At 44.0% G+C, this 12,779-nt stretch overlaps 2 protein-coding genes across 4 annotated transcripts in view; both read right to left on the bottom strand.

The window, feature by feature from the left end:
- The window catches only part of DNAJB14 (DnaJ heat shock protein family (Hsp40) member B14), a 48,395-nt gene extending 45,913 nt beyond the window's left edge, over positions 1-2,482 (bottom strand). The window contains exon 1 of one of the 3 annotated variants that reach the window (XM_082729071.1): positions 2,019-2,482. In XM_082729071.1, the coding sequence (XP_082585197.1) occupies positions 2,019-2,151 (133 nt within the window). In that variant the 5' untranslated portion in view covers positions 2,152-2,482. The remainder of the gene's footprint in view (positions 1-2,018) is intronic. The other 2 variants (XM_082729074.1, XM_082729073.1) reach the window with 2 other exon arrangements.
- A 1,317-nt stretch (positions 2,483-3,799) lies between these two features.
- On the bottom strand, positions 3,800-6,285 carry H2AZ1 (H2A.Z variant histone 1). The gene is made up of 5 exons (XM_082729080.1): positions 5,885-6,285; positions 5,380-5,457; positions 4,982-5,095; positions 4,504-4,633; positions 3,800-4,236 (listed from the first exon to the last, which is right to left on the bottom strand). The coding sequence occupies exons 1-5, from the start codon at positions 5,885-5,887 to the stop codon at positions 4,175-4,177; spliced, it is 387 nt and encodes a 128-aa protein (XP_082585206.1). The 5' UTR covers positions 5,888-6,285; the 3' UTR covers positions 3,800-4,174.
- Positions 6,286-12,779: the final 6,494 nt, after the last annotated feature.

The raw sequence follows: 12,779 nt of genomic DNA, 5'->3' as shown, positions 1-12,779 counted from the left end.
AAAATCTTAAAAAAAAAAAAAATAAAAAAAAATAAAAATGGGTAAGGGTGCCTGGGTGGCCTAGTCCGTTAAACATCTAAAAAACTTTTGGTGAGGAGATGTGAAAAAACTAACTCTTGTGCACACTATCGGCGGGAATGTAAAATGGTGCAACTGGTTTGGAAAACAGTACAGTAGTTCCTCAAATATTTAAAAATAGAACTGCCAATATGATCCAGCAATCCCATTTCTGGGTATGTATCTCAAAGAACTGAAAGCAGAAGAAACTTGCAATGTGATACTTGCACACCCACGTTCACAGCAGCATTATTCACAACAGCCACAATATAAAAACAACCTTAATGTCTACTGGCAGATGAATGAAAATGTTGGGGTGTGTGTGCGCGCGCGCACGCAAAATGAAATATTATATAGCCTTAAAAAAGAAAATCATATCGCATGCTACAACATGTACTTCATGGACATTATGCTAAGTGAAATAAACCAGTCAAATAAACACTGTATGATTTCACTTACAGATCATATTTAAAGTAGTAGAATTTAAAAAATAAAGAACAGTGTTGCCAAAGCTGGCAGGCAGGGAAAATGGGGAGTTGCTTTGTTGGTATAGAATTTCAGCTCTAGAAGAGGAAAAATTCCAGAGATCTATTACACAACAGTATAAAAATGGTTAATACTACTGAAACAAATGCTTAAAAATGATTTGGTAAATTTTGTTACATATTTGTGCCACATTTTAAAAAAATATTAACTCCTTTCTTTCCTTTCACTTCCTTTTCCTGTCCTCTCTGGTACAGTATTCAACAGCAGTGTAACAAAAATGACAGAGAAAACAAAGAATACAAGGGGTTCAACAATATAAAAAAATTGAGAAAACAATAAAACAGCCTCACGTTCTTATTAACTTATCATTAATTTTCTTAACCTAGAAATACCTTGAACCTCCAGTGAAACAGTATTCTAATGGCAAGATAATAGAGCATGATGGTTAAAGGCTCTTTGGAGCTGGAAAGCTCAAGTACTACTCTGACTTTGGTACTAATTACTCTGATCTTCGGTGAAATATTTTTATTCATTCACTCACTGATTCACTCATTCATCAAAAAATGTTTACACATGGGTAAACCCGGTTAAACAAATTCCATCTCTACAGAGGACTGTTCTGAGGAGTAAATGAAATATTTTATACAGAACACTAGGCACAAGGCCCGGCACTAAAGTGCTCAGTAAATGCTGGCTATTATTATTACTTTAAAGCCTACAGAGCAGGACCTGAACAGGGCAATAAGTCAGTCCAGTATGGTATTCCTTAGTGATTTGCCTGATTTATCCATAATTATGGTGTTATCAAATAGTATCAGTCAGATACTATTCAGGAAATCATTGCTGACTATCATTCTTGCCAAATTTGTGCTCCTCTCTTCTAAAAAAACAACCAACCAATAAAACAAAACAAAACAAAACAAAAAAGCTCTACCGGGGAAAAGCAATGTCATCTCAGGTATTCGAAATGTTTGCTCTGGGAAGAGGGTTCTAGCCCAGAGGTGGGGTGGAACGGAGACCTGTACAGGGGCCACCAGAGTCCCCCATTCCTCTCACTTCCTTAGGGGCCTAGGCCTTATTTGAGGATTAAGATGCGGTGGGAGGGGGCCACACAACCGAACAGCCATTTATAAAGCCCCTCTCAGGTAAGACGGGGTCAGAGGAATCTCCTGGCAGAATGACAGCTAGACCTTTACAAAACGGACCCGAGCACCGGCAGCACTCTGTCAGCTGAGAGCCGGCATCTGGAAGGCAAGCTAGTGCAGAGGGAATCTCGGGCAGCCCACCCCAGGCCCAGGCCGGGGCAGTCGGGGCCGGGGCGGGGGTGTGTCGGGATGCTCCTCCCGGGGCCCTGCGGCAGGGTCTGGCAGGCCAGGGGTGCCGCCGGTTCCCGGAGGGGCGATGGTGGGGGCGGGGGCGGACTACGCGGCGGTCTGGGGACCCGGCAGGAAGGGAAGGGACACTGAGGGCCTCACCGCGGGCCGAGGGCAGTGGGTAGAGCTTCTCCGCCTTTTGCAGGAAGCGCTGGGCCTTCTCACGGTTGCCGGCGTTGAGGGCCTCCCGGGCGATCTCCACACATTTCTCCGCCTCATCCCGGTTCCCCTCCATGGCTCGCGCTTTCTTCCGTTTCCTCCGGTAGCGCAGCTACGGAGGGGGTGGGGGTGGGGAAACGGACGCCCGGCCGCGGCGGAGGCGAGCCGACCCGGGGTGGGGGCGTGCGGTGGCGAGCGGGGAGGAGAGCAGGGCACCGTGGCGGCGGCGGCGGCCCGGGCGGACTGGCGGGCTCACAGCTCCGCCTCCTCACGGCGGCCTCCCCGCCCCCCGCGGGCCCCTACGGCGCGAGCCTCATCCCTCCGGGCTCCTGGACCGAGCTCCCGGGCCTGGGAGTCGGAGCCGGCTCGGCTGTCAGTGCGCGGCGCCGACACGCTCGGAGCCAACCAACGCCGGAGACGGGGGGGGGGGGTAAGGGGGGAGTAGGCGGGCGATACCAGCCCGGCTGCCCGCCGGGGGATTCCGTCGAGGCGGGGACCGGGCCTCCCGCCTTCGCAGCGCCGTGCCCCCTGACCTCCCAACGCGGCCAGCGCAGGCGGGAGCCCGCCTTCCGGGCGGCCGGAGCTACGGATGGGGGCTGGGGCCGCTGGTTTACGGGAAAAATCCCAGGGATCAAAGGGCCGCTTCTAGGCCCCTTCAGCCTTGGGAGGTTTCGGTCAGGTGAGTACCGCGCTGTCAGTCCCTAGGAAGTGCTTCCGGCACAGGTGTTCAGCTCATTAGAGCGCCGTTTGACCTAACCACAGTATCCTTTTATACCCTAACTACGGTATTGTTTTATTTCCTTTTAATTTCAGCTACACACCATTTTCCTGACTCATATTGCATTAAATTGCTTCTCGGTACCTCCAAAAGATATTAACACTTTATTTGCAGTTTGCAAATTATTCCGGTGAAAAGCCCTAATCCAAATCCTTTATGACCAAAACAAGAAGGCACCCCCTTTAAATATATTCCACCACAGAAAATGACTTGTTGGATTTTTCCTTTCCCCCATTTTCATGGCATTTCCTCGTTATCTTTAATGTCATGTTGGGTCTCCTTGGTGGGGCGAAAGGGACCACTTATTGCTTGGTAATGTCATCCAAATTTAACAGATTAGGACAGGAATTTCACAAATCAAGTGTCAAAATGGTCCACTCGACCCAACCAAAAAATACTCATTTTTTAACCATGTTCAATCAAGCTATTGTCAGCATGCAAATATGTAATTCAGGACTTGCAAATAAATACTGACACTCTTCTGAAAAATGGGAAGAGCATGAAGCCCCCCACCAAGATGTTAACTGACAAATTTAGTTCAAGTAAACTTCAAAACACCATAGGCACACGAAAATCTATTATCTCCAAAGTCTAAACTTACAGTTCCCTCTGTGGAGGTAGCTATAATGCCCTCTTCCTCCCCAAATCCACCAAAGCAATAGACCACCAGTGTGATGCGATCACAGAGCAGACACCACCAACAAACTGAGATGGCCAAGCTTAGCCTAAGAAACAGCAACTTGCCCCACTGCAGCTCCTGCCAACGTTTTAAAATTTTTAATAGCTCATTACATAACATTAAAAAAAATTACACTTGGGTCTGCTGACTTGGTTGTACCAAGTTCATCTCAAGAGAATAAATAGGCTTATGTTAACTGCTGTATGAGATCCCTACTCAAAAGAAAGGAATTCCCATTACAATCAAGCAAATTTAAAACACAAAGAGTTTGGGATATGACCTTTATTGAGCTTATCCACTGGAGTGGAAATAATGTCTGTACAAAACCAAATGTTTGTTACTATAACTTCTGCATCACAATTAAAATCCAAACAGTTTTTTAAAAACAGTCAACTCAATCAAAACCCACTACTTCAGAATCAATAGCTTCTTTGAAGCCACAGTAACACTTAAATATGGTTAAGACTCGAATGCAGAAATTTGGTTGGTTGGAAAGCTAATTAAACTTCCAACTTGCTCAAATAGAATTACAAAAAGGCAAAATTGTGTTTTTCACAGAGATACAGTCCACTGGAATCACCAACACTGGACAGCTGTTAAGAGTATTTAGAGTCCTGAGATAATAAGGAATCCAGGCATCCTTTAAACAGTCTTCTGTTGTCCTTTCTTCCCAATCAGAGATTTGTGGATGTGTGGAATGACACCTAGGAGAGGAACAGCGATTAATACTACTTTTTAATATATATAAACATCACATAAAACATAAAACTAAGTCAGTTTAATGTTCAGCTTGGAAAAGGTCTTTAAATGCAAAACTCAAGTATGTAAATATTCACTAAGTTACATACACAAATCAAATTTCATAATGCAACCACACTTAAGATCCACAAAAATATGGGTTCTTCTGTACTAAAAAATAACGAGCTACAAAGTTTTTTCTACGAAGGAATAAAATTTTAGTATTTACATACCACCACCAGCAATTGTAGCCTTGATGAGAGAGTCCAATTCTTCATCTCCACGAATAGCAAGTTGCAAGTGACGAGGGGTAATACGCTTTACCTTCAAGTCTTTTGATGCATTTCCTGCCAATTCAAGTACCTACAAGGCAGATTCTAATCAATCTCCTTCCAACTTTCCTTAAAGCGGAAGCCCACAGAGTAGAATCAAATCTTCATGAAGGTAAGTCTACCAAATGATGTCTTCCCCTACTACCTGAATGGCAACACATGCAAAAGGGGGCACGCAATTTTATTTCCAAGAGCAACAAACTCAACCAAGCTCAAAAGGATTCCTTAATGAACACCAGCCCCCTCTAGCGTTCTCAGAAGCTTCTAGCCGCGTTTAGGGCCTGGGAGTTTTTCTTGCATCACTTTCCTCCTTCCCTCTCGCCGCCTCCCCCCAACCCCCCCAAAACCTTTTCCAGATTATAGGCGTACACCCATTTACCTCTGCGGTGAGATACTCCAGGATGGCTGCGCTGTACACAGCGGCAGTCGCGCCCACACGTCCATGACTGGTCGTCCTAGATTTCAGGTGTCGATGAATACGGCCCACCGGGAACTTAATTTTAAGCACACAAACATAAATGCACAAAGATGTTAGAGTCAAAGATGGTAATATCACACGCGCGCCAAACCAAGGAGCATATACGCTGGTGCAGCAACGCGCCCCAGCATCGACACACGTGATCGCCCCCCCCTCCGATATTTATCGTATCGGCAAACCAAGTCGCGACACCGCATCACCCACGCAAGGACGAAACGCCCATCTAGAGCGATGATAAACACGAAAAGCGGTGGAAAGAAAAACGCCACAATTCCCAGACTGCACGAACCACCACTGACCTGCAAGCCGGCTCTCTGTGAGCGGGAAACCGCCTTTGTCTTGGCCTTTCCGGAGTCCTTCCCAGCCTTACCGCCAGCCTGCGGCGCGCACACGCCCGCGAGCGAAGGAGGAATGGGGAATATAGGATTACCAGGGCGGCGCGCCCCTCCCCCACCGCGGCGCGGCCCGGGCGCGGCCCCGTGCCCAGCCGGGGTCTCCGGCCAGCCGCGCGCCGCAAGGGCGACCCCGCCCGCCCGCCCCCCGCAGCGCGCCCGCCGCGGCCGCGCGCCTCCGTCCGCCCGCCGGCCCCCAGCGGCGCTGCGCGCGCCACCCAACCGTCGCCGCCCGCCGCGAGATCGGAGGCTGCTCCGCTCGCCGCCGACAAAACACCTCCCCCCGCTCTTCCAAATCCTGTCTCCGCGCGTTCCCAACCGTCGCCACTTCACCCCCATCTCCCGTGTGTAACGGGTTTTTCTCCCATCGGCAAAAACCCGCGAAGTCTTAGAGCGCCTCCGCGAAGTTTACCATTTCGAATTCTGCTGAAGCTCAAACAAGCAAGGCAGAGAAAGGACTAGTCAGCCAGCCAGCGAGATCCCACCGCCTACTCCTTCGTCGCACCGCGATTCAAACTGCGCTGTCTCCCGCCTTCCCCGCTCCCTTTATACTGCTGAATGTTCCCTCATCCGGGAACTCGGATTGCTCATCCCACCAATGGCTGCCACCCGCCCTCGGGACGCGTCCTTGAAGCCTCAGCCAATGAACAAGCGAAGAATAGGGCAGAGGGGCGGGCACTCCTCAGCTCCAGCCGCTATTGGGGCTTGGGGAAGGAGGTGGGGGGAGGGCGGAGGGATGGGAACTGAGGAGACGAAGGGCACGGCGGCGGGAGGGAAGAAACAGAGCGAGCTACGCTGCGGGAGCGAGGAGACCCGCCGGCTGTGGTCACGTGTCTGGGAGGAGGAGCTGAGAGGCTGGCTCAGGGGAGGGGCACGCGGTGGCGCCCGCGGTCTCCCAGTCTGATCCCGGGGTCTGCGTGTTGTGGCCTCCGGATCTAGCTCGCACTCCTTCCCCTAACCCCACTGCTTTGTCACTCCGACCTGAGCGCTTCGAGAGCCGAGACCCGCTCGCTGGCTCACAGCCTTTTTTTTTTTTTTTGGCCGGGACCCGGGGCACCTTCTTCCCCGCCGCCCTCTCCATCCCCAGCGTCTCCTCTGGTCTGACAGGTGGCGCGTTCGCGTGGAGTGAGAATGGTTCACTCCTCGGTGAACCACAGGCTTTACAGAGATTTCGCGTCTTCCCCGTAAGCAAATCCCCAGCCGCCCGAAGGATCGCGACCCGCTGCTCCCACGTCATCTTTAGCTGTATGTCCCACATTTTCTTTCCTCGCCACTTTTGACGCCACTCGAGAGTTCCACGGGAACAAACGGTGGAGCAAAGTCACCTCTCTGGTCACAAAAGACCTTTTGCTCTACGCGCGGAGGGCTCGGGGTGAGGCTGTATTTCCTAATCGAATCATAAACCGTATTTTTCTGGAGACTACATATCAATGGGTTGTACTTACAGCCTGGTATCTAAAGTTGATTTAGTGAAACCTGAAAGCCATTATGTGTCAACTTTTCTATACAAGACATTTTGCTACATGACAAATGTTCGATAAATGTCAGTGGGGTAACTCCTAACATGATTCACAGACAGTTACAGATGGTCCATGTAATCAATTGCAAATGGTGGGCTTAAAAAATAGTCCTGTACACAGAGTACTATCATAATGCCAGTTACTTAGCCTTCCAACTAATAGATTAATAACACCTGTGTGCATCTCCAGATGCTTTTGGTGATGTAAATCTTTCATAATTAGAGTTATTACACTTTAACAGTGTTTCCGACATGAAGTAATTTTGAAATATGTATTAAGTACATTAAAGTTTCAGTTTGAAAGACTTTATCAAATTAGAGGAATTCTCCATTTCTGGAAGATAAATTCGAGAGAAGAGATCCCCAATAATTTCAATACTAAGGTTTTTTATCGCTCCCCCCACCCCCTGGAACTGAGGAATTGTTCATGATGTCATCAATAGAAGAATTAATCAGTTCCCCCACCGAACTGATACAATGGCAGTAAAAGCTGTGGGACCCGATGTAACAGTTAACCTAGGCTCCACTGGGCCTTTCTGATAAACAACTCACACGCCAACATTAATACCTTTTCCAGTTTAGAGACTATGTTCTCTTTGTTACGAGGTCCAACTAAAGGAATTCACTGTTGCCTCACTGAATAGAGTTTAACAGAACGAGCTCAGGAACAGGTAGAAATAGATTCTGCTCTTCTTTCTCACTGTTATCATACTTACTAACCTTTTGGAACTTCTAGTTCTAAGAAAAGGGTATAGTATCACCTATTTTCACATGGTTGTTGAAAGAGTAAAGGAGAGGGCATTCAATGTACCCTCTAGCATATGTTTGTCACACAATAAGCACTCAATCATAACTACGATTATCTTCTACCTTGGATGCTGGGGAGGGGTGAAATAAAGTATTTTTGATTCCTAAATATTTTTTCCTGTCCAGTACATTGTCTTCCATTGATTTGAAAATGGCAAGCCTAAAAACTGCCTATGTATACACAACCAAGACATCCATCCTCCAAACTAAAATCCTAAATTGGTTTAATACCTTCCATGGTTTTCCTCTTCCTTCTGATAGCAGGACAACATCAGTTTCTTCATTTTCCCAGCAGTTTTGTGATTACCTACTCTTTTTGCTTCTCTGGAAAATGCATACTACAAGTATGTTAATATTCTTGGATCATCTCTCCTAAAAACTGCCTATGTATACACAACCAAGACATCCATCCTCCAAACTAAAATCCTAAATTGGTTTAATACCTTCCATGGTTTTCCTCTTCCTTCTGATAGCAGGACAACATCAGTTTCTTCATTTTCCCAGCAGTTTTGTGATTACCTACTCTTTTTGCTTCTCTGGAAAATGCATACTACAAGTATGTTAATATTCTTGGATCATCTCTCCTGTACTTGTGTGTATACTACTACATGTATATAATGTATATTGCCAAAGCTATATAATTATTTTGTACAATGCCATATCCAATGGTTATTTAAGTCCTCTTTTGCCATAAAAGTCTACATATGAAGTAGATGACCTCACTATTATTGATTCTCTCCTTAATGGCCTTATCCTAACTCAGCCAAACTTTCTATGACCAGTTATTACCTCCTCTCAAGCACTAGCCTTAACTACTGTTGATTTTTACATTTTATGGTGAGAATTTGAGACTGTCACATTTGGGAATCTCAAATTTCTGAATACCATTTTGCTTTAAACATGTATTTTTAAGCAAATACAAACAAGTTATTTCAAAAGGTATCAGCCTAGATAGATAATGGCAGAATTCTTCTTTTTAGGTAATCCACATTAGAATCCTAGTTCTCACTATCTAATACATTCAGGAAAGAATGTGCCTTCAAGGACTCTGAGTTCCCGTGTGATATAATACAACATACTGACCCAGAGTTAAATAAAAACAAAAACAAGAAAAATGGAACGAGTCTGGGTAGCACACACTTGTTATACAGCCTGAAGTAACTTAAACTCTAAGCCACAGTTTCTTCAAATAGGGATTCATAACATCAGATAAACCAACCTCATAGAACTGTGAAAGGATTTCATGAAGTATAAAGAATATGGGGGAGGGGGCACCTAAGTGGCTCAGTTGGCTGAGCAGCCAACTTTGGTTTCAGCCCTGGTCTTCATCTCTGGATCCTGGGATCTGCCCCTGCATTAGGCTCTGCTCTCAGCTGGGGAGTCTGCTTGTGGATTCTTTCTCTCTCCTCTCCTGCTGCTGCTATCCCTGCTTGAGCATGCTCTCTCTCACTAATAAATCTTTAAAAAAGAACATATGGAATAGTGTATTAACATTTGTGGGACAAAGGCTGTAGTCCTCCCTGAATTCATCATATAAAGATGATTACATTAAGAGAAATCTATGTGTTTACAGTGTTGATGAAACCAAGGCCATAGTTTTAAAATCCCAATTGCCCAGTTATATACTTCCCATGACCACAGATTTCATATACTTAATTCAGAAGTTCAAAGTGTAGGTTACAAAGAAGATCAGCTGAAGCTACTCTACTCCAGTCCATAGCCATTTCAGGAAAAACAATTCAAAGGTCATGGGGGCCCAATATATCTTTTAATACAGTACTAAATTTGTTTTTTCTATACCTAACAGTCCTCAGAATGTTTGGAAACCTGCTTTTTCAAAGTAAAAAAAATTGAGTCTTTTTTTTTTTTCTCATATCTTTTCATTACCTATTATTGGTCTTTAAGATTTAATGAGTAGAGGGAGGGAGTCTATGTTTTGATCCCGTTTTCCCAAATAAGATTTCACCTATATTAGTAGTTTATAACTTATCCCACCAGCTAAATAGTAAATACTGTGCATCAAAACGCTTGATGCATAATCCCTCCCTAATAAAGAAATAGGTGTGATAAATGCCAGATTGGTGCTCCCAGCCTGTTAGGTAAACTAGAATATAGTCATTAAGTTGTACTGTATGCCAGGCAACATGCCAAGCAATCACAGTTGGGAGATAGGCTATGTAGAGCTTAGGTTCTTCCTTGATCTAGCTGAAAGGATTAGACAAGGAGGAAAATTTAAGCAATGCTCTAATCATTAAGACTCCATTAATAAGCCTGTTACAAAATAAGTTCCTGATTGGTTGCCAAATCAACATTTTCTCTAAAGGACAGACACAAGTGTGAACTGGAGTGTTCTGAAGCGTTTATGTTTAAATGGACCCAGGGAGAATTTAACTAGACTGGCAGACTGGTGTAAAGAAGCAGCAGCTAGAAGGTTAGGTGCGGAAGAGATTCCTGGTCATATCCCTATATCTATTCTCCCAACTTCTTGAGGAATAGCACTTTCAATTTTTAGTGGGGCACTTGCTCATCAGAATATAAGTACATTCAGCCAGAAAAATAAATTTTCACCAAAGGGTGTGAGCAGCAGTAGGCACACCGTCCTGGAAATTTCCCTAAAAAAGACAAGCCCTTTTCTTCTTCTTGCAGACTGGAATGAAGATAGAGTTGGAAAGCCATTTTGGACCATGAAATGAACTTCAGAATATAAGTAACACACGAAGGAATAATGAAATAGAAAAAGCAAGTGGTAGTATGGAGTATTAAACCAGCCCTGGTTCTCTCTGAACTTTTACATCTGTTTTGTTCAAATCACTTTTATTTTGGATTGTCTGTCACTTGCAGTTCAACTTGATCTTAACCATTACAGTAAGTCAACAGCCTAAATCTTGGAGAAAGATAGCAGACTTTTTACCCTGAAGAACTGAGAAACCAATTTATATTTCTGAGAAGGGAAGATACAGTGTTCATTGCTTTTAAGATTCTAATATAGCATGAAGTATAAAGCAAATCATAAAAGGGAAAACTTCTGTTAGAAACCTGGCGAAGATGATATATGTCACCTAGATATAAAACCTAAAACCAGTCTAACACTGTAGCCAAGAGAAGGATGTAAAACATCTTGAAAGAAGAATCAATAAGATTTAGTAGCTGACTGGGTATGACATTCAGGAAGGCATGGGAGGTGGACATAAATAAATGAAAGGGCATCAAAAAAGATACCTAGATTTTTACATTTGTGGTCTGGGATCTGAAGTAGCATCTAAAGAAATGGGGTGGAATATCTGGGTGGCTCAGTCACTGGAACCTGCAACTCTTGGTCTTGGGGCCATGGATCTGAGTCCTGCCATTGGGTATAGAGCCTACGTAAAATAAAAAATTTAAAAAATAAAATTAAAGAAATGGGGAAACCAAGAGGGTAGAGAGAGGAAGAACAAATTTAGGAGAGATATGAAATATTTAAGTTGACAGAGGAAATCAAGTGGAATTTTCAAGAAGGTTTGTTGGAAATAAGGGCAGGAGCTTGTGAAAAGAAAATTTTTCAAAGATCTATCCCACAGAGTATACCTAACAAAAAATTTCGATAGTGGTATCAGAACCATTAAAAGATAAGCTGAGGCATATTAAAAGGTGTAAGAGTTTATAAGAACAAAAATTTATTGGAATTGGGCAACACCAAACCAGAAATAGTTAGGGACCCTCCACTGACAGGAGCTGGGGGAAAAGACTTACATAGGAAGGTGTGGAAGCAGGATTGATTGATTGATTGGCTATAGCTTAAAGCTTAGTTGACTATTTGTCATTGGTTATCTTACTTTCTATTTCATAACCTAGAGGCATTTACGGGCTTAGATTTTTAGGCTGCTGTGACATTAGAGCCACATCAGTGTAATGGCCTACTTGTTTAGTTAATTGAACACCTCAGATGACAGCACCAAGGAAAACTGTGATTACAATTGAGAGCTAAAGAGCAGCCAAAGGAAAAGACCCAAGGAAGCGAAATGTGTGTGGTGTCTCACTGGGCATAATGATTCCATACTAAACTAGAAAATTTCCCATAGGTACAATATCTAACAAGATGTTGTTCAAAACATTTCCACAAGTGTGGGAAATGAACATTAATCAGTTTTGGATCCTTACTATTCTGTTTACCAAAAATAATGATGTTGCCAGAGATTCTGAGACTCAATCTGGTTTTATCTAAACTCTTGGCTGTTACTTAAATTTCTTATGCCCAATGTTACAAGGCACAGATAACTAAGACAAGCTAACTTCTTTAAGTTTGAAATTCCACGTAGTTATCTTAGTATAAGAGGGAATCCAAATGCTATCTTCATCCTGAAGAGGAAAATGAAACACTACAAAAAAAAAAAAAGACAGGAGTCTAAGGCCAAGAAATTTCTACTTCATACTCCTCCACAAACTCAATACCATGGGAAAAACCATATGAAAGGGGTGGCTATCACACCCATTGTTAAAACTTTGTAGAGTTAAGTGTGACCCCATGGTCCTCTCAGTTGGATGTAAATGGTTCAAGAGAGATGCCAAAAGTCTTTTCCAGACCCTTAGATTTTCTCATCTTTCTTTTGTGTGTTGGGGCAGTGGAGGGGTGAGAGCAGTTTGAAACTGTTTATTAGCACTGAACAATCCAGGGAAAGCTAACTAATACAGCTAACTAACTGAGAATCATCTTGTTAGCTATTATAATTGCTTTAAGGAATTTTCTGAATGAAAAACCTTTCAGAAGAGAATTTAAGTAGTGCCTTTGACCATATGTACCTGTTACTTTATGTCTTAAACGAAATATGTAAACTCTCTAACTGAACCACAGTGTTTAAAGCATCAGTGTTGTTCTTTCTGGATGAATTCTGTTTTCATTGTCTTCTAGTGTCCTGATGTTTCATGAAATAGTCATTTATTTCTTCAATAAGCCTTCTCTACTACTCAGAATCTCAGCAGGAAACGGTCTGAGACAATCTCTTCC

Source organism: Mustela nivalis, assembly GCF_964662115.1.
Source record: "Mustela nivalis genome assembly, chromosome: 4".
NCBI classification, from domain to species: Eukaryota; Metazoa; Chordata; class Mammalia; order Carnivora; family Mustelidae; genus Mustela; species Mustela nivalis.
Note: the sequence above shows the minus strand (reverse complement) of the source record. Positions and strands in the feature narration are given on the sequence as shown.